The sequence below is a fragment of the Microcaecilia unicolor genome, chromosome 5 (assembly GCF_901765095.1).
Source record: "Microcaecilia unicolor chromosome 5, aMicUni1.1, whole genome shotgun sequence".
Classification (NCBI taxonomy): Eukaryota; Metazoa; Chordata; class Amphibia; order Gymnophiona; family Siphonopidae; genus Microcaecilia; species Microcaecilia unicolor.
Genome location: NC_044035.1, coordinates 181,400,325 through 181,418,233, shown reverse-complemented (window position 1 = coordinate 181,418,233; position 17,909 = coordinate 181,400,325). Strand labels below are relative to the sequence as shown.

At 43.8% G+C, this 17,909-nt stretch overlaps 1 protein-coding gene across 1 annotated transcript in view; it reads left to right on the top strand.

Annotated features, from left to right (window-relative positions):
* LDHD (lactate dehydrogenase D) overlaps positions 1–17,909 on the top strand; it is a 112,092-nt gene that overhangs the window by 55,568 nt on the left and 38,615 nt on the right. Inside the window, exons 5-9 of the mRNA XM_030203636.1 lie at positions 590–749; positions 1,840–2,039; positions 9,334–9,462; positions 11,025–11,152; positions 14,914–15,004. Coding sequence (XP_030059496.1) covers positions 590–749; positions 1,840–2,039; positions 9,334–9,462; positions 11,025–11,152; positions 14,914–15,004 — 708 coding nt within the window. The remainder of the gene's footprint in view (positions 1–589; positions 750–1,839; positions 2,040–9,333; positions 9,463–11,024; positions 11,153–14,913; positions 15,005–17,909) is intronic.

Here is a 17,909-nt window from a genome sequence, read left to right as displayed (position 1 = left end):
CTCCTGTGGGGACAGATTGGAATCTGTTGCTCATTATCAATTGGCCCAAAGACCATAAGCCATTCTCTTACTGAGGTCTCCAAGAGATCAAATTCTGGTTAGCCTTGACGAGATTGGACTTTTTTTGAGATTTGTTTTTGCTGTTCTATATGAGAAGCACAATATTAAAGGCCTTCAAGAGCACTGTTCCCTCTAAGGTGAGTGTGAGTCCTCCACCTACAGTCCTGCCAGTGGAAGGTGCTGTTTCACTATCACAATTTCAATGGTGAGGGACTGGCAAGCTCTGCAGGACTTCAGGGAACTTACCTATCCCTAGTGATTGAAAACACAATTTTGAAGCACCACCCCCTACTGGCAGAAATACAGTTGGAGGACTACTGCTCAGCTTAGAGGGCACAGCATTCCACAGTGGCCCTGTTACTAAATGCTCTTTACATAGGGAAGAAAATATTATTTGGAGCCAAAACTGAAGGATGACTCCTAATTGGTCAAACTGAATGAGTCAACTGATCTTTATGTGCCTTCATTTACTACATTACTGTAGAGTCCTGACTATACCTACTGATGCGTATTCTATTTCTGGCTGCAGATCCTGGTGCGGATGCTTCTCTCTGTGGCATGGCTGCCACCAGTGCCTCTGGGACCAACGCCGTGCGCTATGGCACAATGCGGGAGAATGTCATCAACTTAGAGGTGGTGCTGCCAGATGGAAGGGTCTTGAACACAGCTGGTAAAGACCGTAGATTCAGGTACTGCATCAGACACGCCTGGCATACCAACCAACCAGTGCCATGCTATTGGAATCCTGCACAGTTGTAATATACTGCCTTCTATTGCTAAGCATTCTGCCACGCACAATCCCACATTCTATGTCCATAAAAGCAGGCTTACAAATTCCAGAATGCATAGAGATGAGAGTTTTAAAATAGCTGCAATTTGTTGTCCTTCTCTTTAAAGCTCCTGTTCCAACACAATCGCTCGCTGATCAAAACTAGTGGATGGGGGGCTTGGGCCCATACCTGCATCATCTTCGGGAGGAAGAGAGAGGAAAGAGGGAATCGGGATTGGGCAGGTGGAGGGGGGCTCGGGTCATCTTCAGTGGGGAAGGGAGGGGAGATCGGGACAAGAGGAAAACAGATGCCTGTGCCCTGAATATTCAGATCAGTGCCAGGTTGGCTTTGCAGCAAAGGTTGGGACAGCCTTTTTTCTCCCCTAACTTTAGCTGCTTAACTAGTTGTCAGTGTGAATATCACCGCTAACCTGGATGGTAACTCCAGTAATTAGGAAGCAAAGCCAGGGCTGGGCAGACTTCTACAGTCTGGCTGGACAGATTTGGATGAGCTGGAAGGGGGCTTCAGTGATAGCTTCAGTAGTTGGGGAACAAGGCCAGTGCCAGGCAGACTTCTATGATCTGTGCCCTGCAAATGGCAAGGACGAATCAAGATCAAGTATGCATACGTAGCGTGCTATGAGTTTATCTGGTTGGGCAGACTGGGTGGGCTATATCTGCTGTCAACTACTATGTTACTATGGTGAGAAGTCTACTTTGAGAGGAACTCTCATCTGTCATTTCTTTGACCAGCAGCCACTTCTTTTCCTTTCCCAGGATTAAGTATGTTGCCTGCATGGTTTTTCTGACCCCAGCCTGCCGTCAGAATAGGGAATTCAAATGGGTTGTCTGTCTGTTATACAGTGGTTGATTGTGTCCTCACCCTTCTGTCTGTCTCTGTTGTACAGCTGTTGATATGTCCCTCACTCTTCTGCCAGTATCTGTGATATAACTGCTAGATGTGTACATCTCCCTTGTGCAATAACTTTATCCCTCTCTCTTACACACAGGAAGACCTCCGCTGGCTATAACCTAACCAGTCTCTTTGTGGGTTCAGAGGGCACCTTGGGTATCATCACCAAAGCAGCATTGCGCCTATATGGCACCCCCGAGAGCATAGTGTCAGCTGTCTGTGCTTTTCCGAGCGTGCAGGCTGCAGTGGACAGCACCGTGCAGATCCTACAGTGCGGTATCCCCATCGCCAGGATAGGTGAGCCATGACAGAGGCATCCCTTGAGCAGGTCAGAGTACATAAAGTATTGCAACACTGTGACAGACCAAAGGCCCATCAAGCCCAGCATTCTGTTTCCAACAGTGGCCAATCCAGGTCACACATACCTGACAAGATCCCGAAAAAGTTCAATACATTTTATGTTGCTCATCCCAGAAATAAGCAGTACATTTTCCCCAAGTCAATTTAATAATGGTCTATGAACTTTTCCTTTAGGAAGCTGTCCAGACCTTTTTTAAACCTCGCTAAGCTAACCGCCTTTACCACATTCTCTGGCAACAAATTCCACAGTTTAATTACATGTAACTTCAAGAATTTGTAATTTCTATGAAAAGTATGACAAACCCCCTTGAGATAGCTGACCAGAAGAACGCTTCTGTCTGATTGTATCGCTGGTATAACCTCTGTTCTAGGATAATTTAGTCATTTAGACAATTCTATTTGTATTTTTTCCTGATCTTGGATCAAATGTTGTGGTCTAAATTTATTATACAGTTTCTTTTGTATTTAATTTTTCTGATTAGCGAGTTTCAGAGATTTGTGATTATTATGTTCATTTTGTGAATGCTATAAAGTAATAATTAATAAAGAATTAAATAATAATTACATGTTGAGTGAAGAAAGATTTTCTCCAATTCATTTTAAATTTGCAACTTTGCAGCTTCAATGCATGCCCCCTAGTCCTAGTATTTTTTGAAAGAGTAAGCAAGACGAGTCATGTCTACCCGTTCCACTCCACTCATTTTATAGACCTCTATCATATCTCCCCTCAGCCATCTTTTCTCCAAGCTGAAGAGCCCTAGCCGCTTCAGCCTTTCCTCATAGGGAAGTCGTCCCATTCCCTTTATCATTTTTGTTGCTCTTCTCTGTACCTTTTCTAATTCCACTATTTCTTTTTTGAAATGCGGTGACCAGAACTGAACACAATATTCAAGGTGCGGTCGCACCATGGACTGATACAAAGGTATTATAACGCCCTCACTTTTGTTTTCCATTCCTTTCCTAATAATACCTAACATTCTATTTGCTTTGTTAGCCGCCGCCGCACACTGAGCAGAGGGTTTCAACGTATCATGAACAATGACGCTGATATCCCTTTCTTGGTCGGTGACTCCTAACGTGGAACCTTGCATTACGTAGCTATAGTTCGGGTTCCTTTTTCCCACATACATCACTTTGCACTTGCTCACATTAAATGTCATCTGCTATTTAGATGCCCAGTCTCCCAGTCTCGTAAGGTCCTCTTGTAATTTTTCACAATTCTCTTGCGATTTAACAACTTTGAATAACTTTTGTCGTCAGCAAATTTAATTACCTCACTAGCTACTCCCATCTATAGATCTTTTATAAATATGTTAAAAAGCAGCGGTCCCAGCACAGACCCCACTATCTTCCCTTCTCCATTGAGAATGCTGACCATTTAATCCTACTCTCTGTTTTCTATTTTTTAACCAGTTTTTAATCCACAATAGGACACTACCTCCTATCCCATGACTCTCCAATTTCCTCTGTAGTCTTTCATGAGGTACTTTGTCAAACGCCTTTTGAAAATCCAGATACAGAGTATCAACTGGCTCACCTTTATCCACATGTTTGTTCACCCCTTCAAAGAAATGTAATAGATTGGTGAGGCAAGATTTCCCTTCACTAAAGCCATATTGGCTTTGTCTCATTAATCCATGCTTTTGAATATGCTCTAATTTTGTTTTGTCCGGCACTGACGTCAGGCTCACTAGTCTATAATTTCCTGGATCCCTTCTTTATATATTAGCTTTATATGGGCTACCCTCCAATCTTCCGGTACCACACTTGATTTTAAAGATAAATTACATGTTACTAACAATAGTTCTGCCAGTTCATTTTTCAATTCTCTCAGTACTCTGGGATGACTACCACCATCCGGTCCAGGATATTTGCTACTCTTCAATTTATCAAATTGCCCCATTACATCCTCTAGGTTTATAGAGATTTTTTTTATTTTGTTACATTTGTACCCCGCGCTTTCCCACTCATGGCAGGCTCAATGTGGCTTACATGGGGCAATGGAGGGTTAAGTGACTTGCCCAGAGTCACAAGGAGCTGCCTGTGCCTGAAGTGGGAATTGAACTCAGTTCCTCAGTTCCCCAGGACCAAAGTCCACCACCCTAACCACTAGGCCACTCCTCCACTCCATTCAGTTTCTCAGACTCATCAGCTTTGAATACCATTTCTGGCACCGGTATCTCTCCCAAATCTTCCTTGGTGAAGACCAAAGCAAAGAATTCATTTAATCTCCCTGCTAGGACTTTGTCTTCCCTGATTGCCATTTTTACCCCTTGGTCATCTAGCGGTCCAACCGATTCTTTTCCGGCTTCCTGCTTTTAGTATACCTAAAAAAATTTTTACTATGTGTTTTTCCCTCCAAATCAATCTTTTTTTTTTTTTTTTTTTGCAAAATCCCTCTTATCAGCGCTTTGCATTTGACTTGACATTCCTTATGCTGTTTCTTATTATTTTCAGTCTATTCCTTCTTCCATTTTGTGAAGGATTTTCTTTTAGCTAATAGCTTCCTTCACCTCACTTTTTAACCATGCTGGCTGTCGTTTGGTCTTTCTCCCTCCTTTTTTAATATATGGAATATATTTGGCCTGGGCTTCCAGGATGGTATTTTTGAACAGCATCCACGCCTGATGTAAATTTTCGACCCTCGCAGTCGCTCCTCTAAGTTTTTTTTTTATTTTTTTCCCACCTCATTTTATCAGTCTCCTTTTTGAAAGTTAAATGCTAACGTATTGGATTTCCTGTTTATACTTACTCCAAAGCTAATATAAAATCTGATCATATAATGATCACTGTTATCAAGCGGCCCCATCACCATTACCTCCCACACCAGATCATGTTCTCCACTAAGTACTAGGTCTTGAATTTTTCCTCCTCTTGTCGGCTCCTGTACCAGCTGCTCCATACAGCAGTCCTTGATTTCGTCAAGGAATTTTACCTCCCTAGCATGCCCCGATCTTACATTTAACCAGTTAATATCGGGGTAATTGAAATCACCCATTGTTATTGTGTTGCCCAGTTTGTTAGCCTCCCTGATTTCTGATAACATTTCTACATCTGTCTATTCATCCTAGCCAGGCAGACGGTAGTACACTCCTATCACTATCTTTTTTCCCTTTACACATGGAATTTCAATCCATAGGGATTCAAAGATATGTTTTGTCTCCCGCAGAATTTTCAATCTGTTTGATTCAAGGTCCTTCTTAACATATAATGCTACCCGTCCACCAATTCGATCCACCCTATCACTACGATATAATTTGTGCCCCGGTATGACAGTGTCCCACTGGTTAGCCTCCTTCCACCAGTTCTCAGAGATGCCTATTATATCTCATTTTTCATTTAGTGCAATACATTCTAACTCTACCATCTTATTTCTTAGGCTCCTGGCGTACTATGTTTGTTGTTTCTATTTACATCATGCTCAGTACTTGACAGTATTAATTTGCAATCTTTAGTCTGAATTTTATTTTAGGACACTTGATCTACAATGGGCTGTTTTGCAACCTATCGGGATACCCTATCTTCCCTATTTTGGTGATAACTTTGAAAGATACCTTATTCTGAACCATGCGCTTTTGAGCGACTGTTGGCCTCCCCCCCCCCATTTCTAGTTTAAAAGCTGCTCTATCTCCTTTTTTAAATGCCGATGCCAGCAGCCTGGTCCCAACGTGGTTAAGGTGGAGCCCATCCTTTTGGAATAGGCTCCCCCTTCCCCAGTATGTTGCCCAGTTCCTAACAAATCTAAAACCCTCCTCCCTGCACCATTGTCTCATCCACGCATTGAGACTCCAGAGCTCTGCCTGTCTCTTGGGCCCTGTGCGTGTAACAGGTAGCACTTCAGAAAATGCTACCCTAGAGGTTCTCGATTTGAGCTTTCTACCTAAGAGCCTAAATTTGGCTTCCAGAACCTCTCTCCCACATTTTCCTATGCCATTGGTACCCACATGTACAAAGACTGCCAGCTCCTCCCCAGCACTATCTAACATCCTATTTAGGTGATGCGTGAGGTCCACCACCTTTGCACCAGGCAGGTAAATGACCAGGCGATCCTCACGTCCACCAGTCACCCAGCTATCTACATGCCTAATAATCAAGTCACCAACTACAACAGCCGTCCTAACCCTTCCTACCTGGGCACTAGCTCCTGGAGAGACATCCTCGTTGTGAGAGGATATTACATTCCCTGGTGTGGTGGTCCTGTCTACAGGATTACTTCCAGCCTCACCAGGGTGATGCTCTCCTTTTAGAAGGCCTCCCTCCTCCAAGGCAGCAAAGGGGCTGCCAGATTGGAAGTGGGATGTCTGTACAACGTCCCTGTAGGCCTCCTCTCTGTACTTCTCTGTGTCCCTCAGCTCCACCAAGACTGCTACTCTAGCCTCAAGAGAACGGACTTGTTCTCTGAGAGCTAAGAGCTCTTTGCATCAAGCACACACATATGACATCTCACCAACTGGGAGACAGTCATACATGTGACACTCAATGCAAAAGACTGGATAGCACCCCTCTTGCTGCTGGATTACTGACTGCATCTTAGTATTATAGAGTTGTTTAATTAAAATTTCTTAAGGTATTAAGAGATATCAGGTGAATATAATGATCCTTTTCACTGTTGTAATTTGTAATTTATTTAGGGTTTGCTTCTTAGAAACTAACTAAATATAATTCAGACTCTAATTAAAATTGAAAATTCCCCTTTTGTTGTCTTAATTAGAATAATTGACTATATATGAAGCGTTGAACTAGGAGTGGGTGGCAGATGGGGAGGGTGGGTGGGAATGATGACTGAACTGGGCCCTTCTATGCCTTCTAGAACTGAGCCCTTCTATGCCTTCTAGAGACTATCTGTTAATGCTGTGGCAGAAACTTCAAATTCTAACTGTGTTTATCAATATCCTACAATTCCTCTTTTAAACTCTAATCTTAAACTGTGGCAAAAACTTCAAGTTTTATAACTATGGGGAAAAGATATGAAGACTAGCTAATAAAGTTTGCTTGCTTTTTTTTAATTTTAAAATTCTGTGTTTATCAATATCCTACAATTCCTCTTTTAAACACTAATCTTTAAGTTACCAAGCTCAGAATAAAATTCTGTCACTTACCCACAGAGATGACTAGATAACTATAGCATCCTGTGCCTGGATGAGGTATTTGTTCATGGGATGACATATAGTGAGAAGTACCAGATTTGTTTGCGGCCTGTGAGCACAGAAGCCTATGGTAACAGATTTATTTTGGTAAAACTTCTTTATGAAGGTAGTTGAGGCTCTCATAGCCTATGGATAAAGAAGTTGGGCCTCTGTGGACCTGCTGCTGAACTGATACCAGCCTGAGCTGGAGCTTTAGTCTTCACTGTATAACACTCTTACAGATTAAGAGAGAGCTGCCCCCAATTCAGGCTGGTAATTGAAGGGCTTCGTTCCAGTACCTGCTATGTCTGTCAGCATATAAATGGAGATAAATGGAATTCTCTATTTATCACCTCTTTAGAACTTAGCGGGTATTGAAAAAATAATCCAGAGCCTATACTGAGACTATACAAATTTTGGCAGAAATCGCATTTTAATAACATGCATATTCAGAGTAACTATAAAATATGCACTTTGTCCCTTTTAGCAAGCATGGGAACCGTTGTCAAGAAAACTTAAATTGTGAGCCCACTAGGGACAGAGTAAGTACCTGTATGTAATAGGTAAATCACTTTGGTTGTACCACAGAAAAGCAAAATATCAAATTTGTGCAGTGCTTTGGCAGCCTCTGGGTGTGGACAGTGGATTTATTTGGTTTAGTTGGCAATAGTGACAGATTGTGCATCATGAGCCCAGTTAACAGTAGAATTGGATATTCTGAATTTAGAGTGCACCATCATTTGTGCGTACACTAAGGAGCACTTTTACTAAGCCGTGGTAGGCTGTACGCGCATGCAGCATGTGCCCAAATGAGACTACTGCATTTAATAAATCGCTGACTGCTCCGGCTGGATACTGACTTGCAAGCTTTTTTAGCCAAAGAAGAAAAAGGCAGAGAGATGACAAATTCTGTCCACAACACATCTGGCTAGAATCAGAGCTTGTAGCAAGTTTTTTGTGTTTTTTTGTTTTGTTTTGGTTTTTTTTTTAAACATTAATAAGGTGTTAACTCTGGCTGTTTATTATTTGATGCTGGCCAGAAGTGGTTTCTGTGGCTATCGATTTCTTGCTGCCTGCCTCTAACTTGTTCCAACACGGCATATAGCTATTAAATCTCAGAGGTATTTCTCACTTATCTATTAGTATGAACCTGGCTCTTCAAATATTGCTCTGCCAGTCTCTAGCTTCCTCCTTTGCTTCTTCTCTGCTAGGCCTGCCCAATACTCATGAGAGTAATAGATTTGACATACTGCCTTTCTGTATTCCAACAAAAGCATTTTACATATTACATATTGTATTCAGGTACTTTCACTATCCCAAGTGGACTCACAATCTAAGTTTTGTACCTGGGACAATGGAGAGTTTAAGTGACTTGCCCAGAGGCACAAGGAGCCACCGTGGAAATCAAACCCAGTTCCCCAGGTTCTTAGCCCCATTGCACTAACCATTAGGCCAGTAAAGCCTATGGGGGCAATTCTATAACTTGGTGCTTCCAGTTAGATGTACTGATGCTGAGCAGAGTACTTCAGCCTCATGAATTGTCCCTCAGCACCTCTGTAGTTTGTTGAATATATCAGCAGTGGGGGACCCTAGTAGCAGACCTTTTCGCTTCTCCTCAGAACAATGAGTTTTCCCGCTTTTGTTCCAGGATATATGCTCCCAACCGTACAGCCCCAGATGCCTTCTTGCTCCACTGGGGAGCAAACCTTCTATTTGCTTTTCCCCCACTACCTCTCATAGGAAAAATGCTTGGCGCCAATTCTGTAAACAGTATCTGTGTGCCAAGATGCCATTCTCTAGCATAATGTCATAAATCTGAATTGGCAAGTGTTCCATGCAAGGCGTGTAGCTTATAGTATTCTATAAGCTGTGTGCTTATGTTGGAGACACGCCCGCCCCCCTTGCACTTATGCACTATCTTGTAGAACAACATGTAGTGCACATACACATGTAAGTGGCGCTTTTCTGCGCAGCAATGCTGGGAATGCAAATGCCCAGTTACACAATTGCCCTTCATATTTCATGCACAACTGTTTTGGGTCAGCCCTGTGCATGCATGGAATATTTCATTTCTTTCTTTTAATGAACTGTTATTTTCTTGGTAGAATTTTTGGATGACGTCATGGTTGGCGCATGTAACAGGTTTAGCAGTCTGCAGTACACAGTGCTGCCCACACTCTTCCTGGAGTTCCATGGGTCAGACCAGAGCGTGGAGGAACAGGTGCAGCAAACAGGTACTGTAACCCAGTGCTGAACATGCTTCTGTCCACAGCAGGAGCCACAGAGGTGCAAGACTATGCTTTCATGTGTGGGCTGAGAGGCAATCAGGGAGTCTGAACATCTATTCTTATTTATTTTCTACTTCATTTGTCGCCAAAACATCAAGGCAGTTTGCAGTGTGAAGGGTTGATATTCAAAAGCATTTATCTGATTAACTTTGAGAGTTAACTGGATATATGTTTGTTCCTAAATTTCTCAGCCCACCGAGGCAATAATGTTATAAAGTTGGTGCTAACACTTATTTATTTATCTATCTGTTTACCTCACACCTTTTTCAGTAGTAGCTCAAAGTGAGTTACATTCAAGTACACTGGGTATTTCCCTGTCTCTGGAGGGCTCACAATCTAAGTTTGTACCCGAAGCAGTGGAGGGTTAAGTGACTTGCCCAACATCACCAAATTGCACCAATTCTTCCCCTAGCTCATTAGAATGATGGCATATAGACACATAAATGCCAAATTCTTCCTAAGCGCTATTTTGTAACTGTTAACATAAATTCCATAGTAGGCCAGATTCTGTAGATCAGAGATTTTCAACCCAGTCTTTGGGGCACACCTAGCCAGTCGGGGTTTTCAGGATATCCCCATTAAATTCAATGACATATAAACTCTTGGGTAAAATATATTTCATTATAGTTACATTATTATCAATAAATTAATAAACATAACTATGAAAGACAAATTTACCATTACTTTATTGCACCAACTTACCTATCAACATTTTTTTTTAATATTATTAAAATATAACTACAGACATTACGGCACTATCTATAAATCACACATTGTAGAATTAACTTAAATGCTCTGAAAGTCCACCTAACCACTAAATGTCCTTAAGGGTGTGGAGATAACAATAACAAAAAGTCAATTATTTGAACACACAATCCTCTGATGAAACTTGATGATTCCAATATCTCAATGTTTAAGTTGTTCATTGGAATCACCAAGTTTCATCAGAGGACTGTGTATTCAAATAATTGACCATTTGTTATTTGCTGTTCTTCAGCAGCAAACAGGAGCCACCAATGCCTTCAATAGCACAGCCCAACTTACTGCCACCTCAAGAGGAGGTGGTAAGTTCAACAGTGTTACCAGCAGTCCCATAGCACAACACGCTGTCAATGTGGATATAGCAGTGCTCTCTCCCCTCCCCCCCCCCCGATCTCCCCATAGCACTTCCAGCCCCCCTGACAATATCCAATTCTATGCCCCCAGATTATCTCCAAGAATCCCCTGCAACACAATCAAATGGTTCCCTCAACCCCCCACCACCACAGTCACATGAGACCCTTGCTATCCCCATCAATACTCCATCCTTCTCTCAACAACCCAGCCTCCCAATTCACAAACTCTGCCATCCCCCAGGAGCATACAATGTGAAAACCACTCTTGTCACCACAGTGAATGTATGACAAAATAACATGTGGCAAATATTCTGTCTGGTTTTAGAACTGAAAATGTAAAGGATACATGCTGCACATTAAATTTGTCTCTGTCCTTCTCCGTACCTTTGACAGAGGAGATCACGCAGACGAATGGGGGTTCAGACTTCGTCTGGGCAAAGGATCAGGAAACACGCACCAAACTATGGACGGCCCGACACAATGCCTGGTATGCAGCTCTGGCTCTGCGCCCAGGGTGCAAGGTGAGTATGAAGCGGGGGCTAACATTGTATCCAGCATGAGACTGGGAAATGGCATGGTGTATGGGGTGTAAGGTGGGGACTATCACTCTGTTCTGCCACTGTGCCTTGGGAATACAGCAAATGTGAATATGTAAGTGAAAAAGAAAGCTGGTACTTCATCCTAGGTGCATACCCACACCTGGCATTTTGGATGGGCCTTCCAAAACACTCACACTCCCTTTTGTCCTGCATCTTTCCCTCTACTCTACCCCCAGAACTGACATTTGCTTCCCTTCCCTCAGCCTGGCAACCCCCCACACCCATTCTACCTCAGTGCTTTTGCCAACAGCAGCAGGGATGTACATATGTATCTGCGCCATCCCCACAGGCTTCCCTCTGCCCCTCCAGCCAGAAAGGAAACGGGAAGTGACGTGACACAGCAGAGGGAAGCCTGTGGGGCTGGCACAGGCAGCAGATGTGCATTGCTGCTGAGGTAGAGTAGCATAGGCATCACTACAGGGTGGCAAGTGATTACCCCCCCCCCCCCCCCCCCAAAAAAAAAAAATTGCTTTGCCACACCAAAATTGACACACTTCTCCTGCGAGGTTGGTATTGCCTCCCCCTCCCCTCCTGCATGGCTGGCATCTCCCCTTCCCAATTCTCCGTCCCCCTCCTTCCTGCACGCAAGCTCTACAAACTTGCATGTTTGCTAGTGCTATTTACATCAGGCTCTCTCTCACCAGCCGTGGGGTCCTTTCCTCTGTTGCAACTTCCTGTTGCCACGTGGACAGGACATGGCAGAGAGAAAGAAATCTCACAGCAGCTGGAGAGAGCCTGATGTAAACAGTACCAGCGAACATGCAAGTTTGTAGGTCCCTCGGGCTGGGGGGGTGCGGGGAAGAACAGAGGGGAGGGGAAGGAGAGATGCTGCACATGGATGGAAGAAAAGGAAGAGGGGAGACGTGCATGGATGGAAGGGAAGAGAGAATAGGGAAATGCTGCACTTGGATGGAAGAGAAGGGAAAGGGGAATGCTGCACATGGACAGAAGGGGGAAGAGAGAGGAGGAATTGCTGCACATGGACGGAACGTGAAGGAACACGTAAGGGAAGGAGGATGCTGCATATGGATAGAAGGGAAGAGGTGGAAAACTAGATAGATTTGAGAAGGAGACAAAAAAATGCAGGATAGCTAACTGTGAAAGATCAGCACTAAAGTTAGATGTCGGGCAAGAAGTGAAGAAGAAAGGAGGTGAGAAAAGAAATAGCAAATCGACAGGAGGTTCTGGGAACAGATTGAAGAGCACAGACACAGGGAAGCAGAATCAGAGATTAAGAAACAAGATGATTAGAAAAATAAAATCACCAGACAACAAAGGTAGGACAATTATTTTATTTTCAGTTTAGTGATTGAATTATGGCGGTTTTGAGAATTTATATGTGCTGGTATTGTTTTGCACTGTATAGGAGGAAATGCATTTCTTTCTCTGCATTCCGAATCTGGCATCTCAGGTTTCAGTTTGTTGTCTACATTTGTACTTTAAGTTTTTAGTTGCTTATCCTGTATTTGAACAGGGGCTATCTGTGTTCTGCATTTGTGGCCAAGGCCAAGATAGGGAGATGTTGAAGAGTATGAGAGGAAGCATTAAAAAGGTCAGATAGCGGAGCTGCCAGAACATCTCCGAGTTCCTTGAGTATTCTCGGATGTATCCCATCAGGCGCCATTGCTTTGTCTGCTTTTAGGTTAGATAGCTCCTCACTAACAGAGTCTTCTGAGAATCAGTCCTGGTCTACCATACATTATTCCCCATTAGCATTTGTTTTCTGCAGTCCTACCCCTGGCCTTTCAGCCATAGACACAGCAGTTCAGCTTTATCTTTATCGGCTTCTACATATTCCTCCCCCTCAGCTTTGAGCCTCACAATGCTATTATAACGCTTCCTCCTGTCACTTATATATCTGAAAAATGTCTTATGCCCCAATTTTACCGTGTTGGAGATCTTTTATTCCATTTGCCTCTTTTCTTTCCTGATGGCTTTTCTAGCTCTTCTTAACTTTTCCATATATTTTTGCCTGTCTTTCTCTTTCTGAGTCCTCTTGTAACTACTATGTTTGAGAATCAGAGCGGTCTTCTTTTCCTCTTAGTTTTATGTAATTTTCTAACTTAAAGGTTTGTCGTCGTTAAGATGGCTCTTTTCACTTTTGCCCACTGCTGTTCTACTTCCTTCAGCTGTTCCCATCCAACTAACTCTTAAGAAATCCCCCCATCTCGACAAAGTTAGTTCTTTTGAAATATAGGACCTTTAATCTTGAATAAGCCTTCTCCTTCCTTTGTCATGAACTACACCATTCAGTGATCACTAGTTGCCAAATGGTCTCCCACCTTAACATCAGAAACATTGTCCCCGTTTGTCAGCACTAGGTCTAGAATAGCTCCCTTCTGCATCGGTTCTGTTACCCACTGCTGAAACAGTTCTTCCTGTAGAGAATTCAAGATCTCTTTGCTTCTAGATGACCCCGCAGCAGGGACGCCCTAATCGATTTCCGGCAAATCAAAATCACCTAACAGTAATACTTCCCCTGTCCTAGCTGTCTTGTGGATGTCTTCAATTAAGTCTCTGTCCAATTCTTCTGACTGTGAAGGTGACCTGTATATTACACCAATGTAAATATATTTTCCTTTTCCTCTTACCAATTTAACCCACAGCGCTTCTTCCTTACCCCATATGTTCTGCAGTTCTGTTACTTGAATATTATTCTTAACATATAATGCTACTTCTCAGCCCTTTTTCTCCCTTACCGTGTCCTTCCTGAATCAATTATAGCCAGGTATAACTATATCCCAGTCATAGTTCTCCGTAATCCACGTCTCTGTGACTGCCAAGTTGGCTTCTATCATTGCAGCCTCTAGATCTAGACATTTGTTTCCCATACCACGGGCATTGGCATACAAGGTTCTCCAGATGTTACTCTTTTTTCCCCCTTTCTATAACCTTCCTGAGGTTATTAATGACTTTGGGACTTTTCTCCTCTCGTTTGTGTGACTGACTCCACGGGGTGGTACCGGATGGTAAGACAGTGATTGAGAAGAGACCACCAATCTTGTAGAGAATCCAGACTTCGCTTCCATTCAGAAGAATTTGTTGAATGACACTATCAAGTAATAATGCTAATTTAAAAGTGTGGGGGAAAGAGGAAGAGGGGTATGGTATGTGAAAATGTCGCTTTGACTTGCCTTCCCCCCCCCCCCCCATGCCTAGCTTTTGCCACCCTAAATTATTTGTCTACAGATGCCACTGCAGAGCAGGGAGGGGGCAAATGCTGGATCTGGGGGTGGAAGAGTGGGGAACAAGGCCATCTCCACTGAACTGTTTTGGGAGCCAGACAGGGTGGGTGTGAGCCCAAAATGGGTAGGCTTGGGCCCACCCGTAACTATAACACTGCTTCATTCAGGATGTAATTTGAGTGGGGGGTTAAAATGAGAGCAGCTGGTAGTTGGACATTAATCCTTTGTCTGTGCTTAAACTTGTTGCTAGGGCATGAGATACCTGCCTAAATGTGAAGTCCTGTGCTGTTCTGTTCCTTCTTAATTCCCTTCTTCATGTCTAATATGTGTTCTAGCTTTCATCGAGCACATTGTTGGCACATGGAAGATAAGAGGGGACAGTCCAAAAGGAGATGGGAGACTGAAACTTGTACTGCAAGAATTGCATAAGATCCTTTGTGCAACTTTCCTTATAGTTTACTGGGGTTAGCAAATGACAACGCTATCCTTGTCTCTCAGGGCTACGCGACAGATGTTTGTGTCCCTCTCTCTAAACTGCCTGAGATCATGGTGGAGACAAAGAAGGACCTAGTGGAATCACAGCTAACAGGTATGGGCTCCTGTTTTAGCATCTTGTCTTTTTATCTTAGTATATACATCAGGGGTGTAGCCAGACCTCAGCGGGAGGGGGTCCAGAGCCCAAGGTGGGGGGCACATTTTAGCCCGCCTCCCCCAGCCGCCGACCCTCCCCCACTACTTTCGACCCCTCCCGCCGCCAGGTAAATTTGCTGGCGTGAGTCCTCAACCCCCGCTAGCTGAAGTCTTCTTCAGTGCTGGTCTCCGGCATGTTCGCTGATCTGTTTCTGTGAGTCCTGCATGCACGTCCTGCATGGGGCTACATACAGGACTTGCATGCAGGACGTCAGGACCCCCGCCAGCAAAGGTACCTGGTGGGGGAGGGTTGGCATCGGCAGCGGGGGGGGGGGGGGTTCAAAAGTAGAGGGGGCCAGTGCTAAATCTGTGTGGGCCCATGGCCCCACCTAGCTACGCCCCACTGTACACAGGGCCAGTTTTGAGGGGAGAAGCAGCGTAATTGCCCATCACCACAAGGGTGATGGCACTGAGGGCATCTGGGATCTGCTTTGGCAGGGCCCACTTTTTAGTACTTGCCTTACATTCAGAAGGCCCTCTTGCAACTTATTACCGGCTCTGAGGCTATAGCCTCTGTACCTCTTGACCGGGAGAGGGAAGAGAGAAGTAGATCATCTCAAGGGAGAGTTTCTTGGAGGCATGGACTAGAGGTAACATTCATACCTTTGAGGAGCAGCCCTGCATTTTGGAAAACGTTCTTGAGGGTGATGTTCTGTTACACTGTAGCACAGAATGGGGCACACTTGCAGAAACATTTTCTGAGGTAGGCCTAGGTGCACTAAAGGGTTGTTTCATTTTGTGTCTGGGGGGAAAATGCATACTACATTTCACCCTATATTGTCTCTGCACCAGCTCCCCTTCTGGGCATACCTTTATGTGCATGGACTGAGGGGCTCCATATTTCCTGCAACTGCTGTATCTTTTCATGGCAGTTGCCCATTCACAAGAGCTTAGTAGTGTACCTCAGTGCCAGTCTCCTGCTACAGGGCACACATTTGGATACTGAACAGCAGGAGAGGCAGATCTCCTTTATTCCCTCAGACGAACCACAGTGCTGTGGTCCTCTTAAGTTCTGCTTTATTCTGATTTCCCTTCTTTATTCTGCCCTGTGCCTGCACAGACCATAGTGCAGAGAAATGTTCTTGTTTTGCTGGTAGCCTGTAGAAGAAGAGAATGAGTGATACTCTTTTAAATGACCAGGATGCTCTGGCCCCAAATCTTACGTCAAAAACTTTAGAACACCCATCTGTAATGCAGGAGACTGGAGTGAGGTTCTCAGGTGTCTGTTCAGCCTTCTTGCATCACGTGATCCCCGCCAGTGTACACTTTTCACTGGAAAAAAAAGTTGTGAAATAAACTTGAAGTCCAATTTTGTAAAGGTCATTTTGTTCTGGCAAGGACTGTTCAAAAGGTGCAGTAAACATGAAGCCTTTTGTAAAATACTTATAACAGCACATATATGTCTATTTTGCAGCATTTACAACAGGAAAGCTCCAAAAGAGCCTGCATAAGTCAGGATTTTGTATGTATAAGCAGTTTCAGTTAACCTTAAATGGAAGATTTTGATACCAACATCTGTAATCACCAAGGGATTGATATTCAAACCAATTTAACAGCCAGAAACAGCTCCTGGTCAGATAAATTGCCTGTTCGGGGCTAACCGCTAATTTTCAGTTAATTGGTTGGTGCCAAACTGAAACCAAGCTATTTGGGGCCAGAATCAGCACTTGGTCAGTTAAATGCCGGTTAGCTGCAGTCAGTCCTATCTTTGAGCAGTGACCCATAGCCAGTTAAGTGTGTCTTTTACAAAGGCATACTAACGTTCTTAGCACATGCTAATGAGTAGCGTGCACTAAACTGCTAGAGATGCCCATAGGAATATATGGGTGACTCTAATGTTTAGCACATGCTCATTTAGAGTGTGTGCTAAAAATACTAGTGCACCTTTGTAAAAGGGGGCTTATGTGCTGAATATCTCACTTAACCGGCTATGTATTAGGCAGCTCCACAGACCCAGAAATTCAGTGCTGGTGCCTAGATACGGCCCGGCGTTGAATTTCCAGGTATAACACCGGTGGCGGTCATCAAAATCAGAAGCGGAGCCAGGTTGACGGCACGAGAGCGGACTTCCGCCAACGCCGGCACACATTTTCAGTGCAACACATTGAGAAAAAAATAGGCGCCGGCAGAACTCTGTTTGGGGGAGCGGCCGCTCCCTTGGCGCCCCCCCCCCCCCCCTTAGCTACGCCACTGATCAAAATGCTCATTACCGCAGGCTGAATATCAGGCCCCAGATTTTTAAAAAGTACAATATTTGATGAATAAAAATCAAATAAAATTAACAAGCTTTTATTTTGATTTTTATTCATTAAATATTGTACTTTTTCACATACGTATCTGCTTTGTCTGTTTTCCAGCTTGGAGTTTGAGATTGATTACCCTGTTGTTTTCTTGGACCCAGATTTTTAAAACCTGCCCTTGCAAGGTGAACCAATTTAAGGAGCCAAGTTATGAAACTCAGTTTTGGCAAGTTGAGGTGGTTTTCAACACAGGAGGGATAAGCACAATTTCCCCCATCAAGCTCTCCTCCCAAGCCCAGGGCCCAAACAGTTAGCTCACACTTAGAAAGATTCAAAGCAGATGTAAACGCACAGGGAAACTTCTCAAGATACATGTGCATTGTCTTTACAAAATACAGAAAACGCATTTACTGTTGAAGCCTGCCCAAACTACTACTACTTAACATTTCTAGAGCGCTACTAGGGTTATGCAGCGCTGTACAGTTTAACAAAGGACAGTCCCTGCTCGAAAGAGCTTACAATCTAGAGGACGAAATGTCAAGTTGGGGCAGTCAAGATTTCCTG